Source organism: Neolamprologus multifasciatus, chromosome 13 (genome assembly GCF_963576455.1).
Source record: "Neolamprologus multifasciatus chromosome 13, fNeoMul1.2, whole genome shotgun sequence".
Taxonomy (NCBI): Eukaryota; Metazoa; Chordata; class Actinopteri; order Cichliformes; family Cichlidae; genus Neolamprologus; species Neolamprologus multifasciatus.
This window is the reverse complement of record NC_140451.1, coordinates 31,588,593-31,607,116: the sequence shown is the minus strand read 5'-3', so window position 1 is coordinate 31,607,116 and position 18,524 is coordinate 31,588,593. Positions and strand designations below refer to the sequence as shown.

Here is an 18,524-nt window from a genome sequence, read left to right as displayed (position 1 = left end):
GAGCAACTGCCTCTCTCTCTCTCTCTCTCTCTCTCTCCTTCTGCTACTTCAATCGTGAAACTGATTAATGATCAGCTGATCGGCTTTTCTGTCGTGAGTCCGTCTCTCTTCTTTGTTTTTGGTCCACTTTGCACCAGAAAGAGGAAACCAGCAGCTGAACAACAGCAGCACGTTTAAGCTTGATAAGCTGTTGTTAGAATTTATTTAATATTACTTTCTACACCAGGATCTTTTTCTACATAGCTGACGGCTGGTAACTGTGCAGGGGCGGATCTAGCAAAGTTTAACCAGGGGGGCCGATAGGGCATGAACAGGGAAAAGGGGGCACAAAGACATACTTTTCTTTCTTATTCTCATTTAAAATGTCTAGTTTTTAATAAATAATTATCTGACTCCTACACCCAAAGTTTTAATCTGATGTAAAATGTATAGAAGTCCATTACTGTATATAGTAACTGTTAAGTCTAATATACCCTAGTAAGCTATAGTACTTTTTCCTTTGGGAAGATACCATCTGTGCAGTTCTGTTGAAGAAAGATGTTGAATCTATTTAATTATTCTTGAAAAATAATTTATTTCTGTGCATTTTTTTCACACTGCATCAAATTAAAGTTGATTACATCGATTAAGCATAATGAGGAAGAGGGTGGTTCCCTATTTTCTTTTGCTGGGAGTTTGCAACCCTATTAGTTAGGTTGCTTAATATTTCTGCTAAGTACTCTTTAAAATACCAGAATAGGGAGGATGGAGCAGGTTTAAGTTTATTAGATTGATCAGTTTTGCTGAACTATGAAATATTTTGGGTGCAGTGTGTTTTTAAAACATACAGGTATAACAGAATAGCTTTAGTGTTGTTGTTGTTATTTAACTTGAGTATGAACTTATACAAAAAGCAGCAAGATATTAAAAAAACAGTTTTACTGATTAAAAAACACACTATATCGGATTCATATCGGTATCGGCAGATATCCAAATTTATGATATCGGTATCGGGCACAAAAAAGTGGTATTGTGCCATCTCTAAAACTAACCATAACCGGGTTAAGATAAGATAATCTTTATTATCCCACACGTGGGAAATTTGTTTTGCTACAGCAGAAAGTGGACAGTGCAAAGTTATATAGCAAAAATTAAACCCCAAATGTTAATATTTACTTGTTTGTATGGCAAAGAAAGCCAAGTTTGACCAACACATTCTCATCTTTGGGAGTCGAGTACCGCCATTCTGTCAGCAGCTGCTGGCATCACAGAGACGCGCTGGCAGAGGCAACATTGGACACAAAGAGATAAAAGTTCTCTTTTAAAAGAGTGACAAAGTCTGCCTGAGGGGCGGCAGTTTCAAAGTCATGGGTTTGTGAGTCAGACCCTGTCATGTTTTTGGGTGATTTGTGTTTTGCACTCATGGACTTCTTTGACTTTTTCCTCACTTTTTACATTTGTTTTCAGTCGCTGGTAACATTTCTGGTCTGGAATAAATGCGTCGCTTCTCCACAGTTGTCAAATGATGCTTACGGCTACCCCATGTGTTTAAATGCGACTTCACTGCTGTTTATAGTGATGCCAGTGACATCTGGTGTAGGTTGGGGCCCGAGATTACATTTTTTTTTTTTTTTTAATCTCATCTCAAACACTAATGTCTTCATGCTAGAGCTCCCTGCAATCCCTCAAACCTTTTACTTGAATGTTAAATTTACACCAAAAAAAATCTGTTTATTTATTATTAAGGGCGAGTTTCTCAGCAGCGACTGAGATCGGTTCTTTTTAATCCTCAGATCAGAGCCTTTTTGGTCAAATGGTCGCTATAAATCATCCTGTTGTTGATGCAACGTGTCTTAGAGTGAAATAACGATTTGCTATCACTTGCTATTGACAGAAAGGACGGGGCAGTTCAAGTGACAGTTTGTAGTTTAATCTACTGTGTAAAGTATATTTTCTCAGTTGCATTAATGACAATAATCTGTGACAAAGAGCATTACAGTAGGTCTGTGCGTTTCTTTCCTTCAAAGAGCTTCCAAAGGCACAGACACTGACACACCAGGATTGAGTGTGGGAGGTTCTTATCTAGCCGCTGCTTAACACAATGCCGGGGGAAGACGTTGGCAGGACTAGAGACGTCAGCTCGGCAATGAAAATGTGGCAGCCTGAACAATGTTGCAGAAGCATAAAACCTCTCGCTGAATATAAATGGGGAAACCTGCAAGATAGCTCTGTAGAAAATATCATCTGTCACTGCCAAGTTTGCATAGTCTAAGCAGGTTTTCTAAAAAAAGCTCTACTTCGTTGGACTGCTACGGCAGCTGAAAGAGAAGCAGTGCTTGTTCTTGTGAAATTTGACTTTGAGCATGTAGATGCTGTAAAGCCAGACAGGAGGAAGGGCATTTTCCTTGATACAGAGATTTTTTTAACCTAAAGAGGACACATTTTGAGAGAGAGCGAGGGGCTCTGGTTAACAAGTTTCACGTCGCTTTTCAGCTGTGATACCCGACACGGAGTCCGCGAGAGCCAAAACCGGGAGCGAGCAGCTTGGCGAAGACGAGGTGGAGCCGCTGGCATCTATCCTTCGCAGCCTCGCAGCGTGCGCACGGGAAACGCGCGCTAACGTTCAACACACAATCGCTGGAAGGATCTCATCAAACTCGCATTAGGGCTTCAGACACACACTTTGAGCATGTGCCATGCATGCGCACACATACCCACACATACTAATGAGGAGTGCGACTGGTAACGGTACCAACATCACAAAAACTCCCTCACTGCACCCTGCACGCCTCTCTGTTCTCACTGTTTCCAAGGAGACTGCAGCACATTGGTATTCTGGTGGGACACTTCATAAGCAATTGTGAGAGAAAGAGAGAGATAGAAAGGGAGAAAGAAAGCAGAAAGATAGAAATGGTGCGGGGAGTAAAGATACGTAAGTACATATGTGTGAGGAGGATAAAAACAGATTGAGACGCCGTGTAAAATACAGCGCAGCGCGCACGGCTGACGGCAGCTAATGTGTTAATGCATAACTATAGATATTTGTATTCACCACAGCTTTCCTGATTGCATTTCAAATGATGTCACAGTGCCATATGTAATTAGACACATCCAACTTATGCCGTTTGCTGGCTGTTATGAACAATTTGTTCTGTATCCGAGCCCTCAGAGTGTATTGTTTATCCGATATGAAAAGCTGTGATGTTTACAGTTATGACTCAGACAGATGCAAGACAAGAAAAGCTTCCTTACCCATAAACTCGATGCCCAAGTGATCTGTTGTTTCACGCAGCAGGACGGAAGAAGGAGAGAGAGAAAAGAAAACAGCTTTTATTAAGAATTGCGTACAATAGCATCGTGTGTTATGTGTGTGAGCCGTCTGTTGTCACGAGAGGTCAGAAGACACATGTTAGTAAAATCACACAATAAATGACACACATGCGTGAGGACCCTCAGAGATAATAATGCTGGATCTGAACTAAGCTCGTGCTTAAAGGCCCAGAACTCTTTCAGTCGGGTTCACGCTATGAACACCGCAGTTGTTTGAAAAAGTTGTTATATCCTCTCCCATGCACAAATCAAGAATTATTAACGTTTGAACAGATGTCTGATGACAGTATTGAGGGCTTTGCTTGTGTTTCCTGCAACCTGTCAGTCAAATCAAATCAAACCACAGACCCTAAGCGATAAACTTGGCTCAGAGATTTGAATCTGTCAGGATCATTTTCTAAAGAACAGGTTTCCTCGGTGGAGAAAGAGCACTTCAGTAGCCTCACATGTAAGTGGTGTTATTTACTGTCATTTTGTACCAATGAGAACCAAACCGAGCAGAGATCTTAGCAGAACTACTGCAGCTCACACTGTTCCAGCTCTCAGGCTTTCCTTCCAGACTAATATTTTCTTCATTCAGATAAAATGCTTTCTAATCTTTTACCTACAGCTCAGATTTCTGACCTTGACATTTCTGCAGACGCAAGTAAAATTGACAGATGCTGGAAAAAGGCTTCAAAGCCACCAATAGAATCCACTCGTTACAAAGAAGAGAAAACAATCACTATCAATGTTCATCCACAGCCTAAAACTGTCTAGGTTTGACTGAACAAACACATTTTGTCTTCACCAAATTGCGATCACAAATATAGAAACGTGTGACTTAAATCTTTCCTGCCTGTTGCCATCTGGCTTTACAATTGGTCCCTCTAAAGCAGCGGTCCCCAACCCCCGGGCCTTGGACCGGTACCGGGCCGCGAGAGTTGAGGCTCAGGTGTGAAATGTATAGTTTTCAGGGTTTTTATCGGTTTTCAGCGTTATTTTGTTATCGTTTTTATCGTTTACTCGGTTTTCCTGGGTCTTTTCACGTGTGTTCTGAATAAATCTTCTTTTTTTTGGTACCAGTACTAGTTTTATTTTGTTGTATTTATCCGCGACACCTTAAAGGCCGGTCCATGAAAATATTGTCGGGCATAAACCGGTCCATGGCACAAAAAAGGTTGGAGACCGCTGATCTAAAGTACACAACGCAATACTTGCACCACCTTAAAATCACATCCTCTACAGAGAAAATTACAAAGTCAATATAAGAGAGGGCACCTCAGTGCCAACTATATATATATTTAATTTTGTGTAATACATTGGGATATTTATAATTAGAGGCATTCTATTTTGTAACTTTGTTTAGTTAATCGAGTTAATTAGTTCATTAATTATTCTATTATCTAATCATAGTTAGAAAATGTTAACCAATGAGACACAAATCGATTAAACATTAATTTAATTCAACTTTTCAGTCATTCGTGTTGATTTCTACCAAAGTACTGACTTGGCAGTAGTACCAAACCCAGGTCTAGTAACTTCAGCTGTTTTATATGTTACACGCTGCACTGATAGAACTTATTAAATACAAGGTCTGATTGGCTCACGCTGTTTTAGTAACACTAACCGAAGTACTTTCCTGAATCTAACCACTCAATCCATTCAAAAACAGTTCTGTACCAGTCGTGCTGCACTCAAGTCTAAACTAGAGAAACAAGTTAGCTGTATCAGAGTGTATTTAGAGGAAAAATGCACATTTAAACACATAAAAACGTCACAGCCAACCAGCGCACCTGTGAACTCATCGAAATGAATAAAAAATTGAGGATGAAATTCATTCACAAACTTGAGCTCAGACACGGTTACTGCAGATCAGCGGATCCTGCTGCCAACCCCCATCCGCTATTGGCTCAGCTGATCCAGCCGACACATGCAGATGGTAAATATCACGTTAATAAAACCAATTCAAGCTTCTTTCGCCTCCTCACAGTCGACTTCACAGAAGTGGAAATTTCAAGATTAGAGTTGAAAATGTCTTTTGAGAAAAAAGTCGAAATGTGGAAATTATTGTTGTTGTTTCAGGACAAACTGCCGCGGCTGCTTCTATATGGTCCTCATCTCAGTACTAGAAATCAAGGAAGAGGCACGAGGAGAGGATTTGAGGCAGGAGGCATTAACAAAACGAGACATCCTTGCTTCTGAGCTGTCATTTTAAGACAATGTCAATGTAGAATGAGGAGTGCACAGCGTCTTAATCGCTTCATTGTGGGGGTTTTCAGACTACTGTTATTTATGATAACTCTGTCAGATGAGCATGACAGTGTTCATGAAAACAAACGTTTATATTCAATTCCCAGTGTGACAAGAATGCACACATAATATATTTTCCTTCCTTTAGTCATCACACCCACAAATGTTGAAGGGTAGAGATGATTTCCTTTGATAACCAACACAACCAGTGAACAATAAACACATGTGTTTGTAAAATCCTTCCACCACCGTGCTTTAAAGATTCCAGCTGTTTGGCACAGCTGTTTTGTATGACATGGTTGAAAAGACTTTCTCAAGGTGCGCCTGGTCATCCTCGATATCCTCGTCTCTCTATCGATTGCTCCCGTCTCCAGATACATTTTAGAGCCCGATCCCGATATCCATCTTAAGACCTAATCACAAGAGCATCACAGAGGGTACCTGACGTCTAGGGCTGGGTATCGTCACTGATTTTTAGAATCGATTCAATTCCGATTCACAAGGTCCAGAATCGATTCGATCCACGATTCGATTTAATTCGATTCGATTCACTTCGATTTGAATCTGGGAATTTTTGACAGTCAGAAATATTATAATTCAGATCAGTACATTTACATATTTTTGTATCTATAAAAAGGAAGCTGACACACGCAAGACTTTATCAAAGGTGTGAGCGTCACAGCAGATGCCTTTGTGTCAAAGTAGCTGAAGATAAAACACAGAAAAACATGAAGGTGATTTTCCTGTTCTGGGATTTTATAAAAATATTCTGCAGTAGATCAAAAACGAAAGAAAACCATTAATCAACACATGAACATTACCTCTGACGTTACAGCGGTTTTATTAGAGACACGGCTGAGCGTTTTGCATTTTGCATAATTTTAAAAAGTTTAAATTTGTTCAGCATTGAACGGCAGAAATTAGGTTTTCTTTTCGGAAGTATATAAAACAGAAAAAAAAAAGTCGGCCGATAGCGCTGTAAACAACGGTAGACTTGTGCGTAACAAGCAAGCGAATAATGCAGAAAACGTACAGAGAGAGAGAGAGAGCTGTGCATCGTGGTCGAAGCAAAACAGTAAAAGTCAGAGTGAATACATGACGATGTTTTTGTGAAGCGTAGTTTGGGTCCTCTTTTGCTGCTGGTTCGGTCAATATTGTTTGGAGAGACATCAAACTAACAGCTTTAGAATCAGCGCATAAAGGGCGTGAACACAAAGCGCGGACCGCCGACAGATCAGAATCAGCGGGCTGTCGGCTTTCAGTCCCGACTGTGAGAAAGGCGACATCTAACTGATTCTGATCCGCGGGCTGCGCTGTGTGTTTACGTCTTTGTGCAGAATCCGTGTTCCTGCTCTCATTTACTGTTTTAGCTGTTTGGTGGTTTTTGAAATTTTGTGAGATTTCACCTGAGATTCTGGCATTTCGGGCAAAATAAATTTATATTAAAAAATCGATTCAGGATTTTAATGAATCGATTTTACGTAATCCAAGCCAGAATCGATTTTAATCGATAAATCGATTATAAAAACCCACCCCTACTGACGTCCCCTTTGTATACAGCTGTAAAGTCCAAGAGCACTTCAGCACATGGCTTTACACACTTTGCTGACTATCTAAAGGGATGGAGACTGCATGTGTTTTTAAATCTTTTCTTATAGCGAGAACGGCAGGTACCTCATTCTCTCTAGTATTTTTCTCATGTTTCTTTACTAAATAAAACATGAAAAACAATGACGTACAAGCATGGTTTGTGATAAAACCAGTAATTTTATGTCAGCTTTCATCCTGTAACCCTCAAGGAGTCTTCTCTTGTCATGCTTCTTTGTATACAATTTTAATGCCTGTGTGGCGTCCCCTAGTAGTGTAACAACGCTGTGAACTGAGGGTAAATGCATATGGGAAAGTCTGCAGAAATGCAGAAAGTGTGCATAAAGGGCTCGAAACGTTTCTTGTGGTGCCCTTGCACACTTTGACATTGACTTGCTGTAACAGTGACTCAGTGTGGACACTGAGACCGGGCTGACGAGATGAGACGTTCTTGAAGGTGATTCACAGAGTGAATGAGGACAGAGGAGACAGGAAGGCAAGGAACAGAGAAATGTGAAAAGCCCTCTCTCCATGCGTGTCTGTCTGGGTGAAGTTCCTGAAACTGACCAATCAACTGGCACATCTGAAACTCATCCTCTCATTAAGATCCAGCAGTATTTGAACCTTAAATTTCAGCCTGTTCAGTCCTACATGGCACTGACACTGCGGCTGAACTAGCTGTAGTCTCCAGTCACAGTCTGCAGTCAAGTTATGCCTTCTTTCTGTGTCATGGGTTGCTCTCCATTGCTCGTCAGTGAGCCAATTGCCTTGCATGCTTTCCACCATCATCTCTTCCTGGATAAAGCCTGCCTGTCTGCCTCTCTGCTCCAATCAACGCCCACCAGCCAGCCTTTCTCTACGCTCTTCCCACTGCTTCTCCTGCCAGCTCTAACCAGCCGTGTACCAAGCCTCGTCTGCTTCCACTCCAAACTATGGCTACTGATGCAACTTCTCGCCAAAGGTGGCCAGTGTAGCGTGATTCCATTAGTAGTAAAATAATACAAAAAGATCTGTTATTTTTAACCATTTCTGCTTCTTTTTACAACTTTGTGCTTTTAAAGAGCAGAATTTCACAAATAGTCAAGTAAAGTGGCACCTCTGATTAGATCCAATTTCAAACGATCACTCTCACACTGCCACATATTATATAAGGATCACAGACAGGAAAAACTCCTGTCACCGACTAGTAAGACGTAATCTGAAGGAAGTGCAGATGTCTGCGGTGTTACCGATGGCTTCTCTCGCACTGACAGTGACTTTATCTCCTAAGTGGCCCTGTCCTACATCTTAGAGTGGGTGAGCTGGTCTTTCTAATGCGGAAATCTCTGTCCAATCTGCCCCCAGTCTTATCGGGCAATGTTAGCACAGATGTAAGCGGATCATTTTTCACTTTGCCGGTGACCCGGAGACCTCTCTCCAATGCCTTCTTGATTTCTCCTTTCAAAAAAGCCTGTGATGCAGGACATGAGGAGGTGAACGAGATAAACATTGCAGTAAAAGCTTTTGGAATAAGCTGCATTTTACCAAATATTTGGCAACTGTTTTTAATTCCCAATTGGACGTCAGAGAGGTTTATTTATTTATTCATTCATTGTTTTTATTTAAAAAATGCATGTTTTTCTTTATTTGCAATTCTGTTAGACAGTTAATCTACATTTCTTTACAATGATACACGTGCACGTATATTTTTAGCAGCAGTGACCTCGCTGAGATCTGCACAGCTACAAGAAAAAGATGGTGTGATCTGTTCTTTGAAATTCTGCACTTTTTCATCCCTTTGGGTAGAGCTATAAGCGCTGTTGCTGGGTTGGAAACTCAATTTCCCATGGAGCTCAAAGAGAAGAGACTAACACTAAAGCTGCCAAGGTTTGGGATTTCATTTTCTGTATAGCTTGGTTGGTAGAGTATATATCAGCACCGGCACTGTCAGGATATAAGACTTAGTTCCCACTGGGGCTGGCTATACTCAAGATGTATGCACTTCTGCTACTGTAAACCACATTAGCTGGAAGAACCCACAAAGTGTTGTAAGTTACATACTACGCTCTGCAGGAACGGCCGCACCTGATGTCACATGTGATTGGAACGAGACATCTTTTCATTCATTCGTTAAAAAAAGTAATCTCTAAGAAGCATTATCAAAGAGAGGAGCTCAAATATTATTGTAAAACTAGTATTGTTCCTCAGTTCTTTTGATAAAGCCTTTAACTACTGCATACTCACATTCAAATATCTCTACTAAGAGCAAACGTTTCACTTTAATCTTTTGATTGATTGATTGGTTGATTGGTAATTTATTTCAACATGTGAACAATATACAAGTACATTTAGAAAAGAAAATAAGAAAGAAAAAAAAATACTGTACAAATTACATACAAAAAAAATTATTAATTTACATGTTGAAAGGGAAGAAGTAAACACTTATTTAATCTCACCCCATAAATTATCAGTTAATATTTAGTCAGCTTCCTTACTGATATAATTTGTAATAAAAATAGTGAACAGATTTCTGATATACTATATACTATAATATCACATCATGAGTTGTTTTTTGTTTGTTTTTTTAAATAGAGACATTCACTTAATTTAAATATTTTCCTTTTCTTTATAGTTCGAGAAGATCATATTTTTATAACTCTTTTTGAACAGTTTTATGTTTGGACGTTGCTTTAATTCCATATTCAGACTGTTCCATAGTTTCACTCCATGAACAGAAACACAAAAGCCTTTTCTTGTAGTACGTATCTTCATTGTTTTGAAGTTACAAAAACCCCTTAAATTATAACTTCCTTCTTTCAAAAAAAACATACTCTGAATATTACCTGGCAGTTCTTTATTTTTTGCTTTGAATAGAATTTGTGCTGTTTGGAATTTCACTAGATCGTCAATTTTCAATATTTCAGACTGCAAAAATAGTGAGTTTGTATGTTCCCTATAACCTGCATTCTTAAATATCAATATTCATATTTAGTCCAAAGCGAGGGAGACACAAAAAATGTTGCAGATGTGGAAGAATTGTGAGGCTCCAAAACGTTGGCCCCCTGTTGTAGTGTGAGAGAAACTCACAGCTGTAATAACCTTTCATATAAAGATAATTGGATACATTTTCTGATCTTTAGCTTTCAGTGTGATGGCTGCTACAACCTGCACCTACTAACCAAACAACAGAAAGGAAGAAACTTCCAGCTGGTATCATCATCACACATGTAACAAATGCAACGCAAAAAGAGATTGAGTTTGTAATATTATCTTACAATTGATAAGATGCAAATCACAAAACACAACTTGCAAAAATCTTACAACGCAGAGACGCTGAAGTACAACTTCCATATTTGAGGACAGGGAAAAGAGGATGTGAAGGACATCCAGAATATTTGGTTTGATGAAATGGTCAAAACTGCAAATAAAGGCTGACAGCTGAAAGTACTGATTATATTATTTAAATCCATTTCTAATTTTGTTCCCAATGATAGCATTTTGCAAAACTATGATATATACAGAAATCGTTTTTAGTAGAGGCAAAAAAAATGCCACAGTGCAGGTGCTTCTCATTTTCAAGAGTATTATTTAAACACAGCCAAAGCACAATTAGGACGAGTATTTTCTTTATAATTGAAAAACCAACGTATTTGCTTAATTCTGCTTAAGTGCTGTTGAAAACAAAAATGAGACAATGTCCTTCAAGTTTTTAATCCTTTTCATTTGTTGTCGCCTGGGAAAGTAAACCAAGCATCCCCCCCCCCCCCCCCCCCAAAAAAAAAAAAAAATGTAAGGAAGTGGAAACTCCCCACTGTGTGTGTGTGTGTTTGCAGCCTGAGGAGTAGGCAGGTGTGGGTGGCAGGGAGTCTCCAGCATGTTGCCCTACTTCCTCTCCCTGTGGGCACTCATATGTTGACAGGGATAGTGTGTGTGTGTGTGTGTGTGTGTGTGTGTGTGTGTGTGTGTGTTTCCACCTCTGGAGTGAGCTTGACAGTGGAAGACAGATTAGCTGACCTCCACAGGGACGCACACACAAACACACACAGTTGTTTTACAGACTGCATTAATCTGAATTCACTATCATATACATCATAAGGCATTAAAAGAATGTAAAGAATAGATTTAAGGTTGCTGATTAATTAACAGGACATAACGGGGCACGAACTCCACGTACACAAAAGAGGAGTGCAATCAGAGTATCTTTTATTCCTGACTGAAACATGATGAGCATAGCCTGGCGGTCTATTCTCCTCTCTTAAAAGCGGTGGCCATGGTTGGGTCTTTGCTGATCCAAATGTAGCCTTTATCAAAGTAGTGAACGTAAAAGTGAGTTAAGAGAAAAAAAATGATAATAGGATTTTTAATCAAAGGGAGAAAAAAGTCGAAATGAACTCTTCTAGAGTTCCTCATCTTGTGATGGATGCAGATTAAAAGCTGTAATACTGTCTGACTGAATTTAACTCATTAGGACACTTTAATTGACGGTTTTAGGATGTATCTGCAGGACTACCTAATTTTCTTCACATCTTAGCCACTGATGAGGGAAATGTCTCTATTTCCAGTCATGTTTATTGTTGAGCTTGTGACATCTTTAAGGTTATTTTACTTCTATGAATACTTCGCCAAACGTCGGGGACTTTGCTGATGTAAAACTGATTGAAATGTGGCTTATCTACTTTTTAAGGTCATGTGGAGCAGCTCTGTGCCACTTCCAGCTGCTATTTTAAGATCTGACCACTTGCACTTGTCCATCTGTGATGTGGGCTGGATTTCTTTTACTGTGTCAGAGTGGTGACCCCACGCTCTGAATATCATTTTGGGATAAACAACATGTCATGAAGTCATGACGAATCAAATGGTAGCAACGTAGGATGGTGAGAATTTTTTCGGTGTGAAAAAAATAGTGTTTTCAGTGACACAAACTACAAATTTGTGTGATGCAAATATTTCGTGTCAGATTCTTCAGGAAATAATACTGCAGCATTAACAGTCTGCCACTGGGGGATGAAAGGAAGTATGCCCCTGGTCACGCTCCACAGCTGAGTGCTACCTTTGGGGTTGGACACTGGGAACTCTTTCACTGAAAGCTGCTGTTTAGTATCTGGGTCATGACTGGAGACCATGCTCTTATCACGACTGATAATCCTCAGCATGAAAATTGATGTTGATGTCTGCTGCAAGCAGCGACTGTCAAGTTAGAAGTTTATGATGAAATCGCGAAAGCAGAGGTGGATGGTTGAGCTTACTAAAAAAAAGTGTAAGAGGTGCAGAAGAACACCGTCTGCAAAAAGGGAGATTGGAGTTTTGCTTTGTTCTTTTAACTTTTAGCATTAACTTAGTAGATTTAGTAGATTTAGCATCTAGCACTTCCTTAAGGAAACAAGACGTTACTCCAGAACAAGTCTCTTTCCTAAATAGAGACGATACTCATGCTGCAGTTTGTCCATCTGCACTCCAGTAAACACAATATCACAATCTTCATCGTTCTTATTTCCCTCTGTCAGATAAAAAAACGAATTGTTCCACAGATGGGCATGAGGGAGCGAGTGCATCATATTCATATCTCAGACTGACTGATAGCTTCACTCTCCATGTGTGCAGAACAGAGAATACGTTACATGCTATTTCCAATTAGGGCTCAGCACTCTTTAGAGAGCAGGAAGTAAATTGATATTTGACAGATGGCGGCTCTGTAGGAGTGGAGGGAAACTGAATGATGACACTGCCCTGTCCACTATTCAGCTTTGATGAAATTCAGTATGGATAAGCCACATAATCATGTGATGCAACAGAGAGTCTGGGTTTCTCAATTTGGGACTCTCTTGCTTTGCGTTACACAATATTATGTCATTTACAAGTTTTTGCAGGTGTGTTTGTGCATTCTGTGAGATAAAAGCCTTTTCTTGTGCAAAGAAGTAAACACAAAATCTATTCTTTAATGTACTTAGTATAAAATTCTATATTTGTAATCAGGGATGGGTATCGTTTAGGTTTTTTCCGATACCGGTGCCAAACCGGTACTTTTGAAACGGTGCCGGTGCTTAAACGGTGCTTGAGCCGATGCTTAAAGAATATAGAACACAAACTGTCCAAAAACCTCTTACGTTTTTATTTTTAGAAGTCTCTTTTTTTTCTGCAAAATGATAACCAAGTTAGCCTTTTCTGTTGATACAACATACCTCCTTTGGTTGGAACCAGTGCTTAAACAACGGAAAACACAAACTTTGTCCAAAAACCCCTCATGTTTAGCTGTTTTTTGTTTTTTTTTTGTAAAAAGATACCAATGTTAGCCTTTTTTGCAGCTATAGGGCATATATGGTATCACTCTATCAAACATTTTTTAATCTGTAGCTCTGCTCTAAAAGAACGTACGTACCTGGGCCCGCCTACTATCCTTGGAAAGGTAAAACGATTGGCTAGAATCCAAAGTGTATGACATCTCAGGAAAAAAAAGCACCGAAATGTGCGCTGCTTTTTGGTCTGGTTACTACCGTTTATGTCAGAATTGTTTATGCCATAATGGCACCGGATACCGGTACCCATCCCTATTTGTAATATTAATAGAAAAGAAAAACTTCAAAAAAAGCTACTTTAAATTTATTAAGAAATAAAAAACAAAAACAACCCCCATAAAAAAATATATAAAAGATGGATATATTCATTGTTTTGTTTTTCTAGCACCATCACCGCCATCTTTTTAAAAAGTTTTGTTCAGAAGTGACCACATTTAGATCAAAGGGTGGAGTGCTGATGCTAACTTGCGAGTTAGCAAGCTGCATCCGTAGACACTGTGATGTCAAAGTGTGAAACATCTGCTAATTGATGGCATATTAATAACTTACAAGAATTTCAGTCATCAAAACTGGAGCACATACTTGGACAAGTTGTTGGTTTGGTTAACCACCCAGCTAGCTATGTTAATATTGCTTAACTACCAGTGCACAAGTTTTAGAATTTACATGGGTAAGTTACATATATTGTTCTGTTTGTTCCCTGTAAGGATGCTAACGTCATGGCTAAAACTGGACATTTTAACATAGAAGTCTTGGGGAATTGACTAGCGCTTGCTCTTAAAACACAACATTGTCAGCAACTGGGAAAATAAAAGCATTCAGTCTAAAAGTGATTTACTTGTTTTTTTCAAATTGCTTTCACACATTGCTTCAGATCACAAGTCTGCCCTGGGCTGATGGGAGGCATCCTGTTCGCTCGCCACAGCCTGACAGATTAATGGCCGTGAGTGGAGGGTGTTTAAACATCAGCGGACTATCCGCTGAATTCCAGTCCTTGTTGAATTTAAATGCAATCTTTCACTGACCTGCTTTATCGTTTCATCATTTGTTCTCCCCTCCTTGTACCCCCTCTTCTTTTGTTGTTTTGGCCCAAAGTGGTTGCTATAGTAACAAGGTATGTGCATCTTCAAAAGTGGCGGAAAGTCTTTCATCTGAGCAGTCTGCTCTGCATCCATAAAGAAGAGTGGTCCAAACAACAGGCTGAGGCTGGGGCTGCTTATTTTATGCCTTAAACACACTCAGCGAAAACTATGCAGGACTGAGCAACAAAACCAAAAGTCTTGAGTCGTTTTCATTTGACCAAATTGTATGACCTGAATGATCACAAAACCCATAAAGCTGCCGAACTATTTAACATCCTTTAGCTCACTGTTTTGGTTTAACATTTAGTTCAGCACTCTCATGAAGTAACCCAACAGCTGTTTCACTCAGCAACAGCTGATTTCTAACTAACAGACTGTATTTATGTCACATTGAAACCAGCGATTGCATGGCAAAGCCAGTGTTGCCAACTTAGCAACTTTGTCGCTATATTTAGCGAGTTTTCAGACCCCCTAGCGACTTTTTTTCTAAAAAAAAAGTAGCTATGCTAAAAAAAGACGCTAAAATGCTATGCTATGCTAAAAAAAGACGTGAAAGCGCGTATCGCTTTTACTCTCAACAAGCAGCGGGTGCTATAACGCAGTCAGTTCTTCTTTTACTCTTTTACTCTTATGCTGTTTTGTGGATCACAAGGTTTAAAACTGCTTATAAACATACACACACAAAGTAACTCCACCAGAGTGCCTATTTCGGGTCACTTTTGCCGGTCCAAGCCCGGGTAAAGGTGCAGGGTTGGAATTGTGACATTAAAAAAACAATAATTGCTAAAAGAAATTTAATTTGTAGTTCTAAATAAACTCTAAATGCATTTAGGACGTTTTTTACTCACTTTATGTCTCTTCCACGATGTTATTTCTCTCTACAACAACATAGGTTACAATTACATTAGCATGACCAATTATGCAAATTAGGTGATGACGTCATTTAGCGACTTCTAGCGACTTTTAGGACAGCCAATAGCGATTTTCCTTACTGAGGAGCTGGCAACACTGGGCAAAGCTACATTTCTAATGTTTCTGAATTTGCATTCTTGGCCAACGCCTTAATAAAACAAACAACCTGCAACAATCACTCACACACCTTTACGTTTCAGTAAAATGCAAACTGGTGTCTCTGTATATATTATATATTTGAATACAGGGGGAAAATGACACCTTCATACTCATGTGCTATAAGGAGCAAAACTGACTTATATACCAGGCTGTAAACATGCTTATTTCTGCAGCTGGCTTTTGAGTCACTTTTGGAGCCTTTAGTGGCCACTCAGGGAACTACAGTTTGTTTGTTTATCCATATCCTTTTTTTCAACTTTTCAAACTGCTTTCTTTCCAGCATCTATCCTTGTCTTTTCCTGAGAAATGTATTACTTTGAAAGCTTCTGTTGGGCAGCGTGGTGGTGGAGTGGTTAGCACTGTTACCACACCTCTACAGTCTAGCCGGGGCATTTCTGTTCTCCTGTCAGCATCAGTGCTCTCTGCGTACTCCTCCCACACGCCAAAGGCATTTCATTAGAGAGGTTGGGCTAATTGGTGATTCTAATTTGCCCACAGGTGTGAACGTGAGCGTGTCTCTGTGTTAGCTCTGTGACAGATTGGCGATCTGTCCAGGGCGTACCCTGGCTCTTGTCCTATGGTAGCTGGGATAGGCTCCAGCCCCACTGTGAATGAAATGGAAAAGCAGAAAAACACGAAGGGATGGGAAAAAAAAGAATAAGTATAGATCAAGAACATGGCAGCTTCAGATAACCAGTATCAGATGGAAATTCTTCACTATTTCAACTGTCAGACTCATCCAAACTGTTATTTTTGGTTGGGAATGCTTGTCACGCACCTCAAATAATATGCAAAATTAATAGAAAAATCAGGTGAGATCTTGTTTCAGTGAATAATATATTATAAATAATCCCCTATCCCTTCATTAATGCTGGAATGTGGCTAGTAAAGGGAATAAAGAATGTTAATTCTCTACAAACTGCACATTTTTCACCAGTCTAAACACAGTAGTGCTTCGTCCTTGCATTTGTGCTTAGCTGATGGAATTGCAGTCTTCGCTTTCATTCGACAGTGACCTCCCTCAAATTTGTACCCTGCGCAGCATTAAAACAAAGTGACACAAAACGAGACAGAAAGGTCCAACCATAGGAGACAACAGCTTTTAACTGACGTTACTTTTGTTCCGAGGACTTGGGTTGAAATCACTTTCACTCTCAAAATTGGTTGACTGAGCCCTTTTGAGTTGCAGAAGGACAAATTGTACACCAGGGATGTTTTTTGAAAGCCTTGAAGTTAAATGGGCCTGAAGTGTATTCACAAAGAGAACTGTTTATGAAAGCTGGAGAAAAAGTTATGCACATCCTTCCTTCACTACAGAACAAATTATAAATGTCAAAAAATGCTGTTTAATCCAAAGTTTGAACATTTTGCATGGTGATTGGACTCTGTATTATTTAGACATGCAGTAATTGGTCCAATCTGTTAAGGCCGCTGTGCATCATCTGTGCTGTTCAACTCATCAAAATGAAGACATAAATAGTCAGCAAAACTTCTGAGTCACCGCGGGAACGCCTACAGGGAGCTGTCAGTCATCACTGGGGTCGCATCACTGACAACGCATCTTCCTCTCTAGCCCCCAGATTATAATGCACAAATCCAACCCTTGAATTACATGTTTGAAGATTCACTTTTAAATATTCCATAACACCACATACCCTTTATATATTGTTTACTGCCATTTGTCTTCAACGGATGATATTTTCCTGTTATTTTGTAATTTTTTGTGTGATTTATCTCTTTGATCTTTTCCCTTTTCATCCACATGTATCCTTGCTTGTTCTTTCTCATAATTCCTTTCCCAATAAGGCTCGGAAAATAACCTATTGCATTCAGCCACGGGCTGAAAGTGTAGGTGGAAGGAGTGACACCACAGGTTATGGAAGTGGAACATTAAAGGAAGAGAATTATAGCTTTAGAAAAAGAGTTGATGATTTGGGTCTGTTATTCAAAAAAGCATGATGTAATGTGAATGTGTTGCATTCTGGTTTTATTGAGGCTCGTGACGGTACAAAAAAATCGATGCTCTGCTTCCTTGAGATTGGATTTCTTTTTGTGTGACTGTTAAAAGTCATTTTAAAACTGCGATGTGTTCTTTCACAGACTTGATCTGCTTGGGCTGTGTGGTTCAGAGGGTGAGGCATATAAGGAGTGAAACAAAGAAGATGATTTAGAGTTGTGGTTGTGGTGTCAATTGAAATTATTACCACCCATATCACAAAGAAATTCGGGTGCTGTATAAAATGCAAATAAAAATGCAGCACGAGGGTTTTAAATTCTTGTAAATCCAGATTTTATTTACTACAGAAGAAATAAAGCATCCAAGGTTTAACCCTTTAAAGCCGGTCAGAGCAGCACGCTCTGTTTTGCTTAACTATTTTTAAATCCTTGTAGCTCTGCAACCACGTAAGCTAGCGCAATAATTTTTTTTGCATATGAAACCTGAGGAGTTGTACTTACATCTTATGCCATCAGCTTGTCCTCGGTCACAGTTTCCTTCCACATATAACTTTGCAAAAACTGCATAAAAAGCACTTGCAGCAACAAAAACATAATATTCCAGAAACACGCTTTGCCGATCCGATCAGCTGTTCATAACACTTCCTACATCGGAATAGACGTCAGCGCAAACTTTTGCATGTCCGCCATTACCTGCCCAAAACCGGAAGTGACGTCATTTTCGCGGAAATGTAGTTTTTTGGGTTTTTTTTACCATCAGGGCCTCATGAGCCTATACTGGTGTTTTTAAAAGTTATGTTTGACTTTATGACTTTCTGTGTCGTTTCTGGGATGCTTAGGACTCATATTGCACTGCTGGAAATAGTTTATTTTGATGCATATGCTGTTTTTTTGCAAATTTGCATCATAATATTTATTTTCGTTTTTCCTGCAGTGTATAAAAATTGGTGTATTTCAAAAATAAAACTATGAAGACACTCAAAATAAATTTTCTGTGGTAGGAAACTATTTTGTG

At 39.4% G+C, this 18,524-nt stretch overlaps 1 protein-coding gene and 1 long non-coding RNA gene across 2 annotated transcripts in view; one reads left to right on the top strand and one right to left on the bottom strand.

Moving 5' to 3' along the window:
* Positions 1-18,524, bottom strand: part of nrg3a (neuregulin 3a) — a 430,968-nt gene that overhangs the window by 52,361 nt on the left and 360,083 nt on the right. The window contains exon 4 of the mRNA XM_085183301.1: positions 3,232-3,255. Coding sequence (XP_085039427.1) covers positions 3,232-3,255 — 24 coding nt within the window. The remainder of the gene's footprint in view (positions 1-3,231; positions 3,256-18,524) is intronic.
* The window catches only part of LOC146505802 (uncharacterized), a 282,570-nt gene continuing 268,976 nt past the window's right edge, over positions 4,931-18,524 (top strand). The window contains exon 1 of the long non-coding RNA XR_014877697.1: positions 4,931-6,570. This is a non-coding gene — a long non-coding RNA (uncharacterized LOC146505802). The remainder of the gene's footprint in view (positions 6,571-18,524) is intronic.